The 21,351-nt window shown below is 34.7% G+C and overlaps 1 protein-coding gene across 4 annotated transcripts in view; it reads right to left on the reverse strand.

Moving 5' to 3' along the window:
* LOC140451871 (uncharacterized) overlaps positions 1-11,474 on the reverse strand; it is a 39,521-nt gene extending 28,047 nt beyond the window's left edge. For 3 of the 4 annotated variants that reach the window (XM_072545796.1, XM_072545814.1, XM_072545823.1), the window contains exons 1-3: positions 11,167-11,474; positions 6,459-6,662; positions 6,108-6,158 (exon numbers count right to left, since the gene is read on the reverse strand). In XM_072545796.1, coding sequence (XP_072401897.1) covers positions 6,108-6,158; positions 6,459-6,662; positions 11,167-11,379 — 468 coding nt within the window. In that variant the 5' untranslated portion in view covers positions 11,380-11,474. Of the gene's footprint in view, positions 1-2,057; positions 4,040-6,107; positions 6,159-6,458; positions 6,663-11,166 lie in introns of those variants that run through there. The other variant, XM_072545804.1, reaches the window with a different exon arrangement.
* Between the last annotated feature and the right edge of the window lie 9,877 nt (positions 11,475-21,351).

A 21,351-nucleotide genomic window follows, 5' to 3' on the forward strand; every position in this document is an offset into this window, starting at 1 on the left:
CGTAAAAATTCTCTAAAATATAACTTGTTCACACCTGACTGCGAAGTAGGTGCGGTCGAGTGGACAACAGCACCCATGGCTTTTCAAATTCTTTATTACATGTATTGCTATGATGTTTTATTCAAAAAATAAATGAACGAAATTTTGAACCAAAAATTAATTACAATTAATTTAAATAAAATTATTTGCGGCCACTTCTTGACTGGCATTCTGTTATCTATGTATTCTCCTATTCTTAAATGTAAGTAAAAATGTGAGTTTGATTAACTACGTTATGAACGTAGTGATTTTGCAGCGGGATCTTAGACTAATAGTGCCTCGATATATTAGTACCACATCAATTTCAGTCTTATTGAGTATTAATTATATACAATACGTGAGAGATATAGTCATATTGGCAGATAGCGATGGAACACTACAAAGACACTAATAGAATAGTTACAAATTGTAAATAATTTAGAATAAAACTACACACAGAAAGAAAACAAAGACCATGATTATCAGCAATAACATAAATAAAACATTAAGGCTAAACATTTACGGAAATAAATGGCAAAAATAATTTAACTGGGGACTTAACTTAAATGAAACCTAGGACCACTCAATGGAAGTAAAAGCAGGATCGAGTACGGATGTATGGCAGTATCCCAACAAAACATCGATATAGTTGTTCTGATCGGTAGTCGACAACATAAAATATACCAAGAGTTGTCAACGTCAACGAGTTGTCTACTCAGTTATATATATTATATAAGTTACATGTCGAACTAACGAAAACATAACGCCATTCATACCAGTCCAGTAGTTTAATTGAGCGGTGAAATAATTTATTACTTGATCAATTTAAAAAATTTAATTTTAATTGAGCTGACTAGAAGAGTCTAGAGTAAACAATAGTCAAATAAGTAAAAATTTATTCTATTTTTAAATAAGAAAAATAATAATAACCCAAAATAAATATTTTTAAAGAAATAAAGAGACAATGGAGAATGGAAAGTACTCAGACGATACCTATTATTCTCTCTACTATTGGAGTCATATAAAACCTTATAAGATTTATATATACAGTAGACTCCCTCTATAACGAGAACTGAAATGGCAGACTAATTACCTCGTTATAAGCGGATCTCGTTATATCCAACAACAATCATATTGTGCATACATATGAATATGTAGTTTTCTAAAACATTAACTTTCTATAGTGAAACCATTCGGAGCAATATAATATGCTAATAAATATTGTTTGAATGGCGTTTTTAAAACAAAGTTGTTTACTTTTATTGTCAATGAAATGCATTAAAACAAAAAAGAGTTGTTTACTTTTACTGTCAATGATATATGTTAAAACAAAAAATCTGTATTCTGTAAATATGTATAAAGCGTATAAAGTTATTTTGTCATTTTTGACTGCTTTAAATTGTCCAGTTTTCTATCTATCATATTTTCTAAAGATGTGAATATATATATATATATATATATATATATATATATATATATATATATATATATATATATATATATGTAGGTATGTAGGAATATTTCTTACTATAAGTATTTAGCATAGTTTTATTCATTAGTTACGCCACTGCAAGGAACCACTTAAACAATATGCTTAAGTCGCTATAAGGGAGACGGGATTCAGAGGCGAAGGGGGACAGGAGATATGTAGACGAGAACAGACATTCCTCCTGAGCCGGGCATTCGATTTTTGTCGCTCGAACTGAGTAGACTTAAATTATCGTGCACGCCGAAAAGACGAAAGACGAAACCAATTAACGACGGGGGTGTTCGATATTTTAATTCGCAGGTCGCAGACAATTATCCGTAATCTTGTGTATTGTAAATGTAAATAACATCAGTACAGTGTATTCTATATAAAAAAGACTTCTAGCATAGATCGCGGGCTTTTAATATAACGTTAACCCTCTTCAAATAATAAAAGAACTTAAATTAGACCTACATATATATAAAGTATATATATATATATATATATATATATATATATATATATATATATATATATATATAAGACCAAGCAGAAAGAGATACTACTTTTAACATCCACATGCGTATTTTGGGGGAGAGAAAAAAATTTTTGGGAGATACTCACTCGTACCAAGTCACCTAGAGCTCGATAATACGGAAAGAGTCCCAACAGAGCTCAATCCTTTTGATACCGTAGGTATCTGAAATAATAATAATAAGAAAAAGGTGCTACGCTGGAACAATGAGTTGTACGGTAGTTTGCTAAACAAGGTGGCACGTGCCGTACAAGAGTTTAGTGGAACAAACCGACCCCTACCAAAAGTAAACTCTTCTAAGAAACTAGGAGCGCTGTTACAAATTGTGAATACTGAAGTCCTAAACAATTATATCACAGAAGTCTGCTGATTTACTGTGCAGCAACAGCAATTACTAATGTTATGGGCATTAAGATAAGAACACGACGGGGTACCAACATCGGAAGGACTGGTAACATAATAGCACCCTGAGAAAAACGACAGCTGGACACACAGTCGTTATTCAACACACCTCAACAATGCCTGGACACATTAAAACAAAAACTCTCTGTTAGATAAATCTCTCTCTTTAATTCAGGCCGCCTAAGGAGATAAAATAGAAAGAGATAAAATGAAAGCGTTTTATAGGAAACTCCACTGTGGAAAATGAAAATAAGTCATAACCAAGCCAAGAAGAAATTCACGAGTTTTGGTGAAATCAACTTTCAACGCCAGCTACCCATAACACCAATGCTGGAAGGATTGAAGATACAACGAACAATCGTCAGCATTACAATAATATCCCTTACGAACCCTTTACCACTGAAGAAGTGTCAAATAATATCAAAGAGCTTCATAACTGGAAATTTCCTGGAACAGACGGAGTACAAAACGTTTGGCTAAAGAAGTTTTGGAGTGTTCATAATTGTTTTTCAATGTTGATTAATCATGTTATCTCTAATTGCAGGAAATACCACCATTTCTTACTAACGAAACCACTTACGTAATACTGAAGGATCAAAATAACACCCAAGATCCAGCCAAGTACTGCCCAATTAGTTGTCTTCCAACTTTGTACAAATTGGTCACATCCTGTGTAACCCAGCATATCTACCAACACTATTCTCTAAACAATATCATAGAGCCTAAAGAGAAAGGATAATAAAATAAAGTCGATGATATTAACTCTTTATACCTATACTTTATATACCTCTTTAAGGCATATAATGACGGAGTTGAACACTAAAATTCACCTTCAAATACCTGCTGAAAACAACATCGAAACTGAAGATATCCCAATTAACCGGGGCCTTTTTCAGGGGGACTTGAGTCCACTTTTGTTCCGTTTGATATACCGCTGATAATTTTAAAATGGAAACCAAACGGAGGGAGGAAACCAGGACGTCCTAGAATAGAGTGGAATGGACAAAAAAAAAGCAATGGAAAAAACAGACCTCAGTGAAGAAGATATATATGAAACGGAGAAATGACGATTGGGATATGGTAAACGCAGACAAAATATGCTGTGTAAAGTCACAGATAAGTAAGTAAGTATTCTATTTTTGCGGTCGAGTAAAGCTCTCCCATCATATTTTTAGTCGACTAGCGCGGTCACTAAACACCTATGGACAGAGACCATTTAGTCGACTTTTTTTTTTCAATTCATTTTAGATACTCGACTTGCTACTTAATGCTTTCAAGTAACACTAACTTAGTGTAACGATTGTTTTTATTTGATTGAATTATTTTACTCTGTTAAATCACTGGATACGTATGAACTGTGCTTTACGTTAGAAAATAAATTTGTTTTTAATATCAAATGTTTGGCCTCAATATACATTTGATAATCAGGTTAGTTAAATATAGCGATACAAAAGTATTTAAATATTAAGTATCGATTGTGTTTAGACCCTTAAAACTATCGCCAAAACAAGTAACATAAGCAAGTAACAAGAAAATTATAATATTAAGCACAAAAAGGAAGGTTGGTTACTAATGGAAAGTTTGGTAGGAAAAATCCAAGGTGAAGCATTACTGACCTGAAAATAAAAGAAAGTTTTAGTAACAAAGTTTTTTATAACTCTCAGGTTAAGATTCATTGACGCCCGTTTCATTTTGCAGTTTAGCTATATTTAGTATTTCTTGTATCCTTTTGTTACTGTTTTCTTTTTGTTATCTATCTGTCATTGATTTATTACTATTCTACCAGTCATATCCTTACCCACCCCAATGAAGTTTCCGATTCTGAGCAACGAGTTCTTTGTAAAGTTCCTTTATACAATTAGCTTTTTATCACCGGATCTTCTTCTTTTTAACCACCTGAGTTGATTTTCGTTACAGTAGTACTTGGTTGTAATCTCGATTTCTTAAAGTATTCGCTAATGATGGATAGATAATTCGTAAGAGTGTTTTCGATAGTTTCTAGCGATTGGTGGCTTGTTGCAAGGGTCCAGTCATCAGAATATTCAAACTTGCGAGATTCGGTTGCAGACATGTCAGCAATATAGAAGCTAAAAAGTAAAAGGACAAGCGCAGAACCCTTCCCACAGAACTTATTATTCAGTTTTATCTGTTTGCCCAAATTCTTTCCAATTATTACCCGGAAGGTTTTGTTTGCCAGCATGTTGTCAATGAGGTTAATTATCTTTCTGCACGGGATAATACCGGCCAGTTTATATATTAATCCCTGTCTCCAAACAGTATCGTATGCTGCTGTTAAATCTATGAATGCTGCGGCTGTTTTTTGTTTGTTTTGAAAACTAGCTTGTATAAAAGTTGCTAGTGAGAAGACTTGGTCCGTACAGCTTCGATGAGGCAAAGGCCTGCTTCTTCAGTGGGGATATTTTCAAGTATCATATGACTAATTCTGTTGAGAAGTTTTTCTAATAGTTTATATAGCATATTGAGTAGGGTTATGGGAGTAGTTTTCTGACTTATCATTTGGTTTGCCCAGTTTCGGAATTGCAATGTCTTGGTTCGCGTAAGTGAGAAAGAAATGTTGCCTGACTAATCAGGCAATAAATGTTATGGTATATCAGTGTAGAACATTGCAAGCCACTGTTTCGTATATGCATCACTGCGTATCAAGAACTTAGAATGGATACTATCAAACCTAGGTGCCAAATAATAATTCTTGCTGAATATTCGGAGAGTTAATTTTGTTCGTTTGTTTTAATGTTATCAAGTCTATTTTCACTTTGGTAGTGGTTAAATTATTGGCTTTTATCGATAATTTCCCACCTCTACCAGTTTCATTTCTTTTTATTTCACAACGTATTATGTTTTCTATCTTTTGCGTTATTTTGCCGGGCCTTAATGCACTCATTACTGTATATAATATGATTTACTAGCATAATAGTCTATAGTGTTGTTACCAACAGTATACATTAAATCCGTATCTGATAATGTGGAAGATGAAATAAGTTTCCATTAAAAGTTAAGAAGTTAAGAATTTACAAATATCTACAAATTTAGTAACGCAATACAAAGGCATATATTAATATTCAGGTCTTAGTTTAAGAAAAAATAACAACGGGGAAGATAAATTATATGCGGTAATCGGCAAGAGTCCCCAGGGAGGATAAAAGAAATGAAATAAAGAGATTCGTAATATAATGACAGCTAGGGGACGAAAGAATAGTAGAACGAATAAATGGGAGTTCAAAATGTTGAATACCAAATAATACCAAAATTAATTTTTTAATTGATAATTCATGTAGGGAAGAAACATCCCAAATAGTAACAGAAGGCGGTAAATTGTAATAAAATCAAAGCTGTATGTATATTTCTAATGGATTTCAAGAACATTAGCTCCAGAGTCCTGGTTGGGCTCTAATCTATTAAATTAGTCTTCTCCATTCATTCCTATTTTTCGATATTGCTCTCCAGTTTCTAGTCTTAAGTGTGTTCAGATCTTCCTGTACTTGGTCCATATACATTATATTTTTGCTCGTCCCTTACATGACTTTCCTATCATGCTTTTCTAACGAAATTGTGAGATCAAAAAAACTGATTGAGATGGACAGGATGTACAGTGCAAGTTCATTGGACCAAGGAAAATATTAGGGTTGTATTCAAAATCACAAACGGCTATAATTTTGTACTTACCTCACTTTCAGAATCATATAACTCTTCGGAACTTTGATATGATTCTTCAGCCTAAAAAATATTCAAATTGATTATAAAATCGTTAGCATGTAGTATTATAGCTAATATATATAAATATATATATATATATATATATATATATATATATATATATGTATATATATATTATATATATTATATATATATATATAATATATATATATATATATATATATATATATATATATATATATACAAATCATGTAATATAATAATATTACTGCCTATTCATACTAAACAAATCACATTTCTGACTACTAATTCTACCACTGCTTCTGCATAATACAGTAGATAATAAACCATTTCACTTACCAATATCTTTCTTTCTTCTATTATATTATCATTTTTAGAGGGAGCTTCTTCCTCTATGCCAGGTATGGCACACAGTTTAAAATATTTAATAGCTAAAGATATTTCCTTTTTTAATTTTATAGGGACAGTCACACAGCCTAGATAAATAAATTCTAGCACATACTTCATTACTTTTGGAGAATACTCTGGCATATATAAACAATTCTGTAACAATTATTAATAATTAATTTATTACTAATAGTAATAATTGCTTTTCATTAGATATGGATTACAAATGGAATAGAAAATAGCTTCAGGTTGTTATATATTTTCACAATACACATTTGCCACCAGCATTATATAAAGGAAAAGGTAGTACAAAACTCATTCTAACTCTAGAAGTAAGATGGAATACTATGAGTGATTGCATTAGATGTTACATAGAAAACAGGGGAATAGTATTGCTTGTCAAATTTAAGGTGATACTTGACAAATTTGTCCACCTGCGTAGAAAATTAAGTGAGAACGCATTCGGAGGAAAAGAGATACATAATGCGCTCGGTATCTTCGCCTCCTTGGTACACTCCATACTACAAGTTTACAGAGAGTGACCTTATTTATTAATGGAACTTCTATGATATGTCTATATTGTATGTTATTTTGACGTTTAAATTTTTCCTTCGGAAATTTTTCTCAAAATACAAAATATTTTGTTTTTGTTACTTGGTAAAAAATTCTTCTAATAATTATATTTTATTTGACTCATTAATATTGACCATTCAGTCATGTTGAAGCGGCAGTTTTTTCGAACACTTCTATAAATGTCTCGTTCTGTAATTTTATAAGAGGAATATTGGCAGAGATGAAAGCTTTACATTTGCATTACAGTAAACTGTATAAGAATAAAAGAAGAGTAGTTAATCTTATACCTGGAACATACCGACGAAACATTTATTACTCAATTTTTATACTAGAATTGTCATAATATTTTATATTATAGTCATATAATTTTATTCTTCGGATCTTTGGCATTTTAGCAAGTTATAAATATTTTAATCTGTTGTTTATTTCTTTACAATAGAATAATACCAGCCCCGTTGGGATGGCTGTCAACATCTGGTATTTAGGTACTAAACTGTATAACTTTATTAACTTTCCCGAATATTTTATTTTTGTAAGGAGATTTTGTAGAAATATATCGTATAAAATATATAGTGACTGAGTTGTCAATATGAATAAGTCAGATAAACAGCTTCTCTCTGCATAAAAATAATTACATTTGCTATTACCTCCCTCGTTTGTCCAGACAAGACTTTGCCTTCTAATTTTGAATGAAAATCCATGTTTATAATTTAAAGTACTTAACAATAATTATTTAAAAAGTCAAACCTATTGTAATACGATATTTCTTCAACACACAGTAACTTTAAACATAAGTAAAATAAAAAAAAAACTTTGTCGCAGACTATACAAGTACCTTACACTTCGAAGTGCCAAGAAATAATAAGGACGAATTCTATTGTGGTCGAATGCGCATCGTGGGTGGAGCCTAATTTCAAATCGGCCAAGTATCACGTTAAATTTGACAAGCAATACAAGTATGCCAAGACAATAAGAATCACATTAACATCGATATTTGCAACATAATAAATAATAATGGCATTGTAGTAAACATCTATCAACAAACTTGAAGCATTTAAAATGTGGTCATTGAGAAGAATAATGCGCATACCTTGGGTGGATAGAGTTCGAAACGATGACATCCTTAAGAGAGCCGGCGTGGAAAGAGAACTCTTTGAATTAATTAAAAAACGCAAGATTGGTTACCTTGGGCACATATTGAGATGAGCAAAATATGAAATACCACAGTTAATCCTACAAGGGAAGATCGAAGGTAGGAGAGGAGCCGGCCGCAAACAATTATCCTGGTTAAGGAATATTAAAGAATGGACAGGAATACACAATACAGGAGAGCTGTGTCACGCCGCCAAGAACAGAATTCTAGTAATGAGATAGTCGCCTATGCACTTTGGTGTATGGCATTTTAAGAAGAAGAAAGTAAACATTAAGGACTTTCTAAAAAGATTGCATCCTGTTTCAGTGGCACTTGATAGAATGCAATGAGACTCAACTACAATTGCTGTCACCATAGAAACTTGGATTCAACTGGAAAAATATCTGAGTGATCAACCAATTCAAATTAAAAATTTATATTACAAAAGGAGGAATATGGCTTTATGAAACCCTCATTTTTTGGAAAACTTAATGGATCATCGCCTTTTGGGAGAAAGACTTACAGCTAAACAAAAAGAAGAGGCTTATGAATATTTAAATTCAATCAATGGAGATTTTGTTCCGTTTGTAATGGCACTAACTTCTAAGTCTAAACCTTTTCTGTCTTTCATGTATACCTAGTCCAAATAAAAAAAAATCTCTATTATTATGTTGCAAGTCTGTTCAAATCGCTGAATCTGCTTGGCCTGATAAAAGCATATTCCTCGATTAACCAATTACTTACGGCAGTAGACTCAATGGCAGGCATTGAAAGGTGCTTTTCAAGCTTTGTACTTGTGCATTCCAAATTACAAAATAATTTAGGAACCTAAAAGGCTGCTACTTATATTCATGTTTAAATATTTAACCAGTTCTTCATACCAAAAACATGACAATTTGGAATGGATTTGGCCTGAACAAGAAACTGAAAGAAGGAAAAATGAAGAGGTAGGTCTTGGGTGCTTTACTGGTTTTGATTCAGACACTTCAGATGTTTTGTTTTGAAAAATAGAAATATATGTTTAAGTTTAAAATGTTTTCAATATTTTTAGTTAATTTAATTGTTACTTGGATACTCGTGTCATTTTGTTTTCTGCTTATGTAACATATACCATGTGTATGTTTATATTTTTATTTAAAGTAAAAATGTTTCTTATACTGTTACGTTCTTCATTTACAGTCTTATTTTAGTCAATTTAGTTATTAAAATGCTTTCCAAAATATCTTATAAATATCTATAAATATATTTTGGATATATATAATATATATCTGATATTTTGATATTTATAAAAATTTCAATGGATATTTTGTGTCCCACAGAAAGGGATATACTGCATACTACACTGTCAATTTGGTAATTTGTTATCAATTATTGGCATATAAATAACCTAGAGTATAAAGAAAAGTCATCCCAAAATAAAGTTTTGTATATCCAAAAGCGTAATACTCTAAATTTGGTAAAAACAAATACATAATAAAGTGTATAACAAATTTCAAAATAACTAGGTTTGATTTTAAGTAATTAACTTTTTTTGTATTAGCATAGTTTGTCATCTTTAGATAATTTACAAACAGAAACTTCACTGGAAGTTTACTCTGCACAACCTACATTTTATACATACCGGACAATTTTCACATTTGGTCCCATTGAAGATAGCTATAATTGAGCTGTCAATTAAAGTTCATAGAACGAAATGTTGGCGCTTGACTGTGTTGCCATGTTTTTTTAATAAATCGGGAAATAGCATGTGATTTATAATTAATAAAAATCCAATAGAACGTTAACAAACTAACAGTATAAAAGAAATTCTTTCAAAGAATAATAAGAATAGTATTCAGGTACTTTCCACAGACATCTGGTGACCATCTGTAACAATCTGGCAACTGGTGGTTTGAGGATTGCCAAATCTATCAGCTTATTATCAAAGGCAAATGCCAAAAAATGTTGTAATAATTAACTGCAAGCAATATGAGAAGAAACAAGTATTTATTCGTTCGTGTTGTATATAAAAAAATAAAAAAATTGCATAATTCATATAATAATATAATAAAAATGTATTTTTGAAAGCTTCTCTATTTGTAATTGAAGCCTACAACATATACATTATAAAGACATGACAACACAGTCAAACATCAAAGATTTGTTCTATGAACTTAAATTGACGGCTCATTATAGCTATCTTCAATGGGACCAAATGTGAAAATCGTCCTACATACCTAACATACTAACTTGTAATCAACATAATTCATGGAACAAAGGATCTTGTGTATTAGATGTAGCACTAATAAACTATTATAATGTGAAGCACAATCTAATCTAGATAGCGTAAGGAAAAAGGGTTATGGCTGAATCATATCATATAACACAAAATTAAGTATGTATATAAATATTACATTCCTTTAATATTTATATACAAAATGTCTTTAAGGTTACAGTACCGAAAGGTATATGTGGCCAAATATTATTATGAATAATTAAATTATGGTTGATAAATTTGGGTATTAAATAGCTTATTTAACAATGTTATTGAAGAAATAATGAAAAATATAGAATTATCCGAAGATAAATGCTTAAATTGAATATGAATTTTAAGTAACAAACAAATAAAAATAAAGAAGAGCATATTGAATACAAGAAGATTAAGAGGAAAACAAATATTTAATTGTGATGAGAAAGCAAAATATATAAATAATATGAAATTGAGGAATAATATCACAAAGCAACATGTTTAATAGACAAAGCACAAACTACCTACAGATATATCTGCACAACCACTTTTTAACTCTTAATTTTAATTAAATGTAATTAGATACTATTAGTAAAATGAAAATATCTGACAAGCAGATCATTAATAGGTGTTGATATTTATCACAAAAATGTTTGTAATATAAATTTACTCAATTCTTATATAAAATAAAACATACTTATACCTCGTATGGATTATTATTTTATTACCTTTCCTTCACTACCAGTTTTTAACAATTCATAAAATACACTACTTTCTGCAGCAATAATAGGACCGTGAACTTTAATACTTTTACCTCCAGCTAAAACTATATGTGTATCTACGAACTTTTGATTCAAATAAAAATGGTAAATTGTATTTCCATATCCTGCTCCACTGGATGTAAAAATTATACAATTATTATCAGTACATTGATTTTCCATATTTTTCTTTATTTTTATGTTGTTAAAATTAAATTCAATGTATTTGAATTTTTAATTGTTTTTCAAGTTTTTTAGGTTATAATGTTCTTGTTCTTCTTTTCTTAAACGATAGAAACGAAACATTGGTCTTATAATAGGAGAGCTGGTAGACATTTTTGAGTAGGTATTTGAGACATTCTGACAAATTTTCAGATAAATATCTCTTCCATAATATCATAATACAGAAATAGAGAGCTGACTGTAGGGAAGCGGCCCATTTAACAACCCCTAAATTAAAAAATGTTTAAACATTTTTATTACATAAAATACAGAGGCAATTTGTCATTTTTTTTAAAGTGAATTTAAATATTCAAAAATAAATAATATAAACAAGGGCCAGGCGATTTGCGAGGGATTTTAATTCTGCAAGATGCTTGCAAAACTATTTTACAAATAAATACGGCTGAGGCACAGAGTAAATAACAATCAGAATGCCCACTCTCAGATGGCGCCTTTGAAGTGTGTTAGCAGGATGGTTAGCAGGCGATCGCAATATTTTAAACGGAAACACAGACTCACAGTATGTATGGTTTGTGCACAGACTCGGATTGATAAATTTGTGACAGGCTATGACAGAGCCATAATTTAAATTTTTAGAGATTAATAATTTAGTAAATTTGAAATAATTTAATCTATTCTTCAACTAAAAGTACGACATAAAATATTGCACATTGTGTCTATGGTTGCCGTAAATCAATTAAACTGGGTTATTTTTCTATGCACACCAGATAAAATTTCATTGAACAGCACTGGTTCCGTTTAAAACATGGCTGATTCCGTCTGCGCGAACGAGATGCGCGTACTTATCTTGACAAGCATAGTGGGCATTCTGATTGTTTTATTATTCTGTGGTTGAGGCAAGTTGCTATTTTGATACGGTATATTTTAATATTAAAAATAAATGTCCTAAAAAATCACGTGACTGTTGACGATACACAATAATAAAACAATTGTTATTTATTCTGTGCCCATGCTGTTGTGACTCAAAAATTTTGGTGTTGTTAGTATATCTAATATTTATTCAGATTTCTCAAATATTTTTTATTATTTAAAAGAAGATAATAAGCACTAAAAATAAATTTTACAAATATGAATAGAAAAATTTATTATTATGCATATAAAGTATATATAAATTAAATAAATTCTGTGTCCGAATTTTATATTTCTTCATCTGACCCCCCTTGAAACTTGGATTCCTTTGTAATCTCTAAATATTTATATTTGTTAATTGAATTAATTAAAAAAGAAGACTGCCATTATAAAAAAACATGTAATCTTACCTACCTACAGAAATATTTCCTAATTCTCTTTGGTTCTTATGAAAAATAGCCTAATAAATTGATTGCGGCAAATAATCTCCCTCAAACCGATGAAAATCCAATTTATCCATATTTAATATCCATCCGTTTCCGTTAGGTGTTAAAGAACCGGGGGATTCGTAAACATGCGTTTTGTCAAATACACCTAATAACCGTGTTCTTAAGAGATGTTGTCTCAATTCAGCTTTGCACAAAGGTAAAGTAGATGCATAACAATTTTTTAACATTTCTTTAAAAGGCTTATTTTCGGTATTAGTCTTGTTACGTAAAAATATGAGTCATAGTTTTAACCTGTAAACATGTTTTTATTCACTAATATGTTTTAGATTATACGAGACCTTTCGACCAGCTGGCATAAAAAAACTGGTTCCATTCGAATCTTCCGGAATTAGGCCTGTCCATTCGAGGCGAAACCAGGTCAATTGAGGTCAACATCCATGGAGTTCTAGAGCAGCTGTTTTCGTATAAATATGAGGGAACTTTTATTTTGAAAACAGTTAATAAAGAAGATTCGCGCTCGCGATATTTATTGTTACGCTCGCCTTTTAATAAATTATGTATATTTAGTGATAAATAAATTAATATCAGTTATTGTGCTTTTTAATAAATTTAGATAAGAACCTTTTTATAAAGACATTATAAATTAAAGACTTAACAATTAATAAATTCACAACAAATGGTGCCAGAAGTGAGATCGAACATAAATTAAACTTATAATAATAATACAAGTGAATATTTGTAAATTGTGAAAATGACGACGATTTATGAGCTGACAGTGACTAATTTAAGAAGACATCTTGAAGACAGAGATTTAGCTTCTACCGGAAAAAAGGCTGAGTTAGTCCAACGACTAAAGAACGCTTTGCTAGAAGAAAGACTAGATCCAGAGACTTATATATTTGAAGATGCTGTCATCTCGTCGATTTCGAAATTAGAGAACAAAGTTTCTGGTGACATCGCATCATTAGAGAACAAAGTTTCTGGCGATATTTCGAAAGTTTCTGGTGACATCGCATCATTAGAGAACATAGTTTCCGGCGACATCGCTTCTTTGGAAGACAAAGTTTCTAACGAGATTTCTTCTTCTTCTTCTTCTTCACGTGCCATCTCCGCGACGGAGGTTGGCAATCATCATGGCTATTCTGATCTTAGATGCTGCTGCTCTGAATAGTTCTATTGATGTGCATCCGTACCATTCCCTCAAGTTACGCAACCATGAGATTCTTCTTCTTCCTACACTTCTCTTGCCCTGGATTTTCCCTTGTATAATCAATTGAAGTAGGTTGTATCTCTCATTACGCATAACATGCCCCAGGTATTGCAGCTTTCGTGTCTTGATGGTTTCCAATACTTCCATTCTTTGGTTGATTCTTCTCATGACTTCGTTGTTTGTTACATGCTCGGTCAATGATATCTTCAGGATTCTTCTATACACCCACATTTCAAATGTTTCCAACTTTTTAGCAGTCGACGCGTTAAGTGTCCATGCTTCTATCCCATAAAGCAGAGTCGAGAAAATATAGCACCTTGCCAGCCTAACTCTCAAGTCCAATTTTAGTTCTCTTGCACAAAGTACCTTTCTCATTTTATTGAAGTTTGTACGTGCTTTCTCTATTCGAACTTTGATTTCTTTGGAGTAATCGTTTGTGTGATTAATTATTGTGCCAAGATAGTGGTAGTTTTCAACTTGTTCTAAAGCACTACCGTTAATTGTCAGGCTTTCACCATTATTTTGGGTTTTTGATATCCTCATAAATTTGGTTTTCCTGGTGTTTATTGATAATCCATATTCCTCTCCATACTCAACTATCTTGTTCATTAGCTTTTGGAGGTCTCGGAGGTTGTCTGTTATTATGATAGTATCGTCCGCATATCTAATGTTGTTAATTGGTGTTCCATTGACCTTGATTCCTGCTGTTTCTCCCTCAAGAGCTCTTTTCATAATTTCTTCAGAGTATGCATTGAATAGTAGTGGTGACAATACACACCCCTGCCGCACTCCTCTTTTAACTTCGAACTCTTCTGATGTGTGTTCATTAATGCGTACGTGTGCCTGCTGTTTATAATATAGATTTGTTATAATTCGAAGGTCATTGTGTTGTATTTGTTTTGCTTTGAGGATGTCCATTAGCTCTTTGTGGCGGACTTTGTCGAAAGCTTTGTTGTAGTCTATGAAACAGACGTACATATCTTGGTTCACATCCAAGCATCTCTGGATTAGTACGTTGAATGCAAATAGAGCTTCACGGGTACCTACGCCATTACGGAATCCAAATTGAGTTTCTTCAATATCCATATCAAGTGTTTTGTAAATGCGTTTATGAATGATTTTTAAAAACAATTTAAGTGTGTGAGACATCAGGCTTATGGTACGGTGGTCGGTGCATTCTCTAGCATTTTTCTTTTTTGGGAGACAAATGAATGTTGACCATTCGTTGGGTATGTCACCCGATTGATAAATTTTATTAAAAAGATTTAAGAGGACATCAATGTACTCATTTTCTATTATTTTAAGGATATCAATAGGCAGTTGATCTGGCCCCGGGCTTTTTCCGTTTCTGGTGTTCCTTAGTGCATACATTATTTCTTCCTTTGTAATTTCTGCACTTGTTTCTCTGTCCTCAAAAGACAAGTCTTGTGGGTTTCCTCTTTCGTCGTCGAAGAGCTCCTCCATATACTCTTTCCATCGTTTTAGTTTTTCGTCAGTCGTTATCATAGTATTTCCATTTTTATCTAAAAGAGTTGTATTGTGGTTTCTTTTTTGCAGTCCTGCCATTTCTTTAACCTTTTTATGTATGTTGAAGAGGTCGTATTTGTTCTGAAGATCCTCTATCTCTTTACATTTTTCCTCATAGTAAGTTTGTTTTGTCTCTCTTATCTTTTTTCTGATTTCGTTGTTAATGATTTTGTAATTGTGACTGTCTTTGTTCTTGGCTTGTCTTCGTTGTTCCATCATGCCGAGTATCTCGTCGGTCATCCAATTGTCTTTCTTTCGTGTGGGTTCTTTTAATATCTCTTTGCATGGAGCGAGGAGGCAGTTTTTTAGTGTTTCCCATTGTTCGTTTATCTCGTAAGGGTTAGTATCTAATTTATCAATGTTTTCGTATATTTTCTGTTGAAGTTTGATTTTTATATCAACTTCTTTTAGTTTTCTAACATCTAATTTTGGAGTTCTTTGTGGTTTTCTTAGACGTTTAAGCTTAAGCGTGACATTAGCGATTAATGGGTTATGGTCTGATGCGACATCTGCTCCTGGATATGTTTTAACTGATTTGATGGTGTTACGATATCTCTCTTTAATCATTATATAGTCGATTTGGTTTCTTACAACTTTTTCCGGTTTATCTGCTGGTGAGCGCCATGTATATAACCGTCTCATTGGTAATTTAAAGAACGTGTTTGTGATTATTAGACTTTGTTCTTGGCAGAATTGTATTAGACGATCGCCTCTATCGTTACGTTCCCCTAGTCCTTGGTCTCCCATTACTGTTCCAGCTCTTCCTTTGCCGACTTTTGCATTGAAATCGCCCATAACTACCGTGATTTCCCTGTTCTTTGTCATTTTCAGTGCATCTTCAATTTGTTGGTAGAATATTTCTACTTCATCTTCTGTTGCATCCGTCGTTGGCGCATATACCTGGATCAGATTTAGTTTTGTGTGTGATGTCCTTATTTGTAGTAGCATCACTCTTTCTGAGATTGGGACAAAGCCCTCTATTGACTTGTTGACCTCTGTATCGACAATAATTGCTACTCCACGTCTATGTTGGTTATCAGTGTTTCCCGAATAATATAAGGTACCGGTTTTTGTTGAAAGATATCCTGAGTTAGGCCACCATGTTTCGCTTACTCCTAATATATTTATATTCAGTCTTCCCATTTCCTGAAGGATGTTATGCATTTTACCAGGTTGATACATGCTTTTGACGTTCCACGTACCTATTTTTGTTGAGATTTCTTCGCTGGAAAGCAAAGTCTCTGCTAATATCTCTTTGGAAATCTCTAAAGTAACTTCTGAGATGTCTGCCCTCGACAATAGAATGTCTTCGCTAAAAAACCAAGTTGCTGCCGATATGTCGGCCTTCGAAGAAAAGATTAAAGAGATAGAAAGGAAGATGGAGGAAACCGGGACAGCAGAGAGAGGAAACAATCCAATTACAGTGGAGACAAAAGAAGACGAGACGAAATGTAAGTTGGAAACACGACCGAAATTTGAAGGAAGTGGAGGTACTGTCCATGTGAAAGTCCCAACTTTCGACGGAAAATCATCATGGAACAACTACATGAAACAGTTCGAATCAGCCGCAAGAGCACATGGATGGTCTGAAAAAGAAAAGGCTGTAAACCTGACTATCGCTCTTCGAGGAGATGCCTTAGATGTGCTTCAGACCATAGCCGTAGAGGAGACCGATGATTTCGAACAACTGAAGAAGAGGTTAAATATGCGATATGGCCACGAACATTTGGAGCATGTATATCAGTCACAGCTTAAAAATCGTAGACAGAAGAAAGATGAGGCTCTTCAAGAATATGAGGTAGATATTGCCAGATTAGTACGATATGCTTATCCAACAGCTCCCGAAGACATGATGGAAAAATTGGCCGTTCAAACGTTTATTGATGGTCTTCGTGATCATGAAATGCAGAGAACACTGCGATTAGCTCGTCACAAAACGCTGGTTGATGTCTTATCCGCCGCCCTCGAATACGAGTCAGCTACGCAGGCCTCTGGCGGGTACAGTAAAGTTAGAACTGTAAAAGAGGAAGGAGATGAAGATAAACTTGACCAGCTCGTTAATATGATAAAAAGCATGACATACAAGAAAACGAAGACCATCAGATGCTGGAATTGTGGCGAAATAGTACACGTACGAAGCTCCTGTAAGCACCCTAGGTACGACGCAAATCAAGAAACTCACCATTAGGAAAACTAGAACGGGTCAGCCTTAGGGGGGGCAGCTTCGACCCAGAACTTTTCCAAAGACCCTCTCATACTAATAGCTTCTTTGAAATGTCGTGAAGATAGTGTATATGCAGATGGAGACATAAATGGTAAAAAGCATACGTTGTTGGTGGATACCGGAGCGACCAGAACCATTATACGCCCGACAGTTATAAACAGCCGAAAGAAACTGTTACCAACGAGGTTGCGACTTCGGACCGCTACAGGTGAAAATGCTAACATTTATGGAGAAATCCAGGTACAATTGGGAATTGGAGCAGAAAAGTTCGTCGATACTGTTATAGTTGCTGACATCGAAGAGGATGTTATATTAGGAATGGACGTAATGAATATGCATGGATTCCAATTGGATTTTAAGAATAAGGTAATCAAAGTTGGCAACGAGAGGTATTTCTCCATCAACATAATAACAACACTGTGCAAGCAGCCATTACAGAAGATACAGTCGTGCCTGCGAGAAGCGAAACGATCATAGTAGCGCGACTACAGGGAATTGTAGACGAAGGGACACCTGTTATGATGGAGCATTGGAACCACGACGATGAGGTTGGCCGTGGAATCATAATTGGAAAGGAATTGGTGACTTCGGCTAAAGAAATTCCTGTGAGACTTATCAATGTTAACGACTACCCAGTGACCATCAAGAGAGAGACAAAAGTAGGAACTTGTGTACCTGTGACATCCATAATCCGTCAGGCGACAACATCTGATAATTCCAACGACAAATTCGACCAAATGGTTGCAGTTGCAGGACAGTCTCTAAACCAGATGGAGAAAAGGAAATTAAAGGAATTTCTTCGGCAGTATCGTGATATTTTCGTACCGAAAGGAGGAAAGACGGGAAGAACTACCGTTGTTAAGCATAAAATTGATACTGGTAATGCTAAGCCAATTCGTCAAACAGCTCGACGATTACCACAGGCGAAAAGAGAGGAAGCTGAAACGATTGTTCAGGAAATGAAGAAAGACGGGGTGATAGAACCTTCTACGAGCCCATGGGTCTCTCCGGTGGTCCTGGTTAAGAAGAAAGACGGAACGACGAGGTTCTGTGTGGATTACCGTTTGCTGAACAACGATACCAAGAAGGATAGTTATCCTCTGCCTCGGATCGATGACACATTGGACACATTGGCTGAAAGTAAATTATTTTCTACTTTGGATTTGAAGTCTGGATACTGGCAGGTAGAAATGGACCCAGTAGATAAAGAAAAGACAGCCTTCACCACAGGATCTGGATTGTGGCAATTCAACGTTATGCCATTTGGACTCTGTAATGCTCCTGCGACATTTGAGAGGCTTATGGAAAATGTGTTGAGAGGGTTATCTTGGAAAACATGCCTGGTTTATTTGGATGACATAATCGTCTTGGGGGAGACATTCGAAGATCATTTGAGGAATTTAAAAACGTTTTTAATTGACTTAAAGCTGCCCAATTGATGCTAAACCCCAAGAAGTGCCAGCTATTTCAAGGTAAAGTCAATTATCTAGGTCATACAGTCAGTAAAGAAGGAGTGGCCGTGGATAAGGGAAAAATCGATTCCATTAAGGAATGGCCAAAACCAACTGACAAACATCAAGTGAGAAGTTTTCTTGGACTATGTACTTACTACCGGAGGTTTATTAAGAAGTTTGCAGATATCGCTAAGCCATTAACGCGACTTACGGAGGAAGCAAGAGATTACCGCTGGGATATAGACTGCCAAAATGCCTTTGAAACGTTGAAAAAGCATTTAATAACAGCACCAATTTTAGGGTATCCACTGCCAGAAGGAGAGTTCATCTTAGATACGGATGCAAGTAATGTGGGAATTGGAGGAGTGCTGTCTCAGATTCAAGGAGGACAGGAACGAGTCCTCGGATATTTTAGTAAAGTTCTTTCAAAACCTGAACGGAATTATTGCGTCACGAGAAGAGAACTTCTGGCAGTAGTGAAATCAGTAGAGCACTTCTATCAATACCTCTATGGCAGAAAGTTTCTAATCCGAACCGACCATGCCGCCCTTAAGTGGTTGATGCAGTTTAAGAATCCAGAGGGTCAGATAGCCAGGTGGATCGAACGACTCCAAGAATACGATTTTAAGATTGAGCACCGGGCCGGAGTTAGCCACAAAAACGCTGATTCTCTTTCCAGAAGGCCATGCCCAGCAGAGTGTTCCCACTGCAACAAAACGGAATCCAAGGAAGCAGCAGTGCTAAGAACGACGATTGTCAACGACGACTGGACGCCTACTAAGATAAGGGAAGAACAAGAGAGAGATCCAGTTATACAGAAAATCCGAAAATGGAAAGAGGAAAACCGTCGACCACCTTGGCAGGAAATATCAAACCTATGCTCAGTAGTTAAGACGTATTGGGCCCAGTGGGACTCATTTATTATCGAAGATGGCTTGCTCAAACGAGTCCTGGAAAATGATGACGGTTCAGAGAAAAGAAGACAGTTGGTGATCCCAAAGAGCAGAATAGCCGAAGTACTTCGTCAGTTACACGACAGTCCATCGGGAGGGCATTTTGGTGTAAGGAAAACCCTTCGGCGAATTCGGGAACGGTTTTATTGGATGAACAGTTCCGACGACGTAAAAGACTGGTGTAAGAAATGTACTATTTGTGCTACGAGTAACGGGCCTCACCGGAAAAGGAGAGCTCCTATGAGACAATATAATGTTGGAAGCCCGTTTGAAAGAATAGCTTTGGACATTGCAGGGCCATTTCCAGAAAGTGAAAATGGGGGCAAGTACATGTTGGTAGTAATGGATTACTTCACTAAGTGGGTCGAGATTTATGCACTTCCAGACCAGAAGGCCGCCTCCGTTGCAGATAAGTTGATCCAAGAATATATCAGCCGATTTGGAGTGCCTTTGGAGATCCATAGTGACCAAGGCAGGAACTTCGAAAGTGATCTATTCCAAGGAATATGTGATAGACTAGGCATGAAGAAAACAAGAACTACCGCGTATCATCCGCAATCGGATGGTATGGTAGAACGAATGAATAGGACAGTTGGCAAGTATTTGACAAAGATGGTGTCCGATCATCAGCGAGACTGGGACCAATATCTTCCGTTCTTCACAATGGCCTACAGATCTGCTGTTAACGAATCAACGGGCCAGACACCAGCCAGAGTCCTATTCGGACGCGAAATGCGACTACCTTGTGATCTAGAATTTGGGTGTCGACCTGGAGAAGATGTAGCAGGTGAAGATTATGTGATCGAATTACGAAGAAGAATGGACGATGTACATGAGTTGGTCCGTTCCCACCTTCAGATCGCTAGCGACCGAATGAAGAAACGGTACGATACACAAGCCGAAAAGGGTTGCTTTAAGAAGAACGACAAAGTATGGCTGTATAATCCCAAGAAGCGAAAAGGTTGTTCTCCCAAATTGCAGCAGTCTTGGGAAGGTCCATACCTCATCATGGAGAAGATCAACGATGTCATCTACCGAATAAGCAAGATTCCGAGGGGAAAGCCGATGATAGTACACCATAACCGGTTGGCATCTTTCGAAGGTGACCACGACGTAGATGAAGAAGTGGAAGTAAACCAAGTCCAAGATGTGTCTGACCTCACGTTTGAGGAATTCATGGGTGCCTATGGAGGTACCGGTAAAGCAAGACATGGTGTTACCACTGAAGAAAAGCAAGATCTACTCG

Source organism: Diabrotica undecimpunctata, chromosome 1, assembly GCF_040954645.1.
Source record: "Diabrotica undecimpunctata isolate CICGRU chromosome 1, icDiaUnde3, whole genome shotgun sequence".
NCBI classification, from domain to species: Eukaryota; Metazoa; Arthropoda; class Insecta; order Coleoptera; family Chrysomelidae; genus Diabrotica; species Diabrotica undecimpunctata.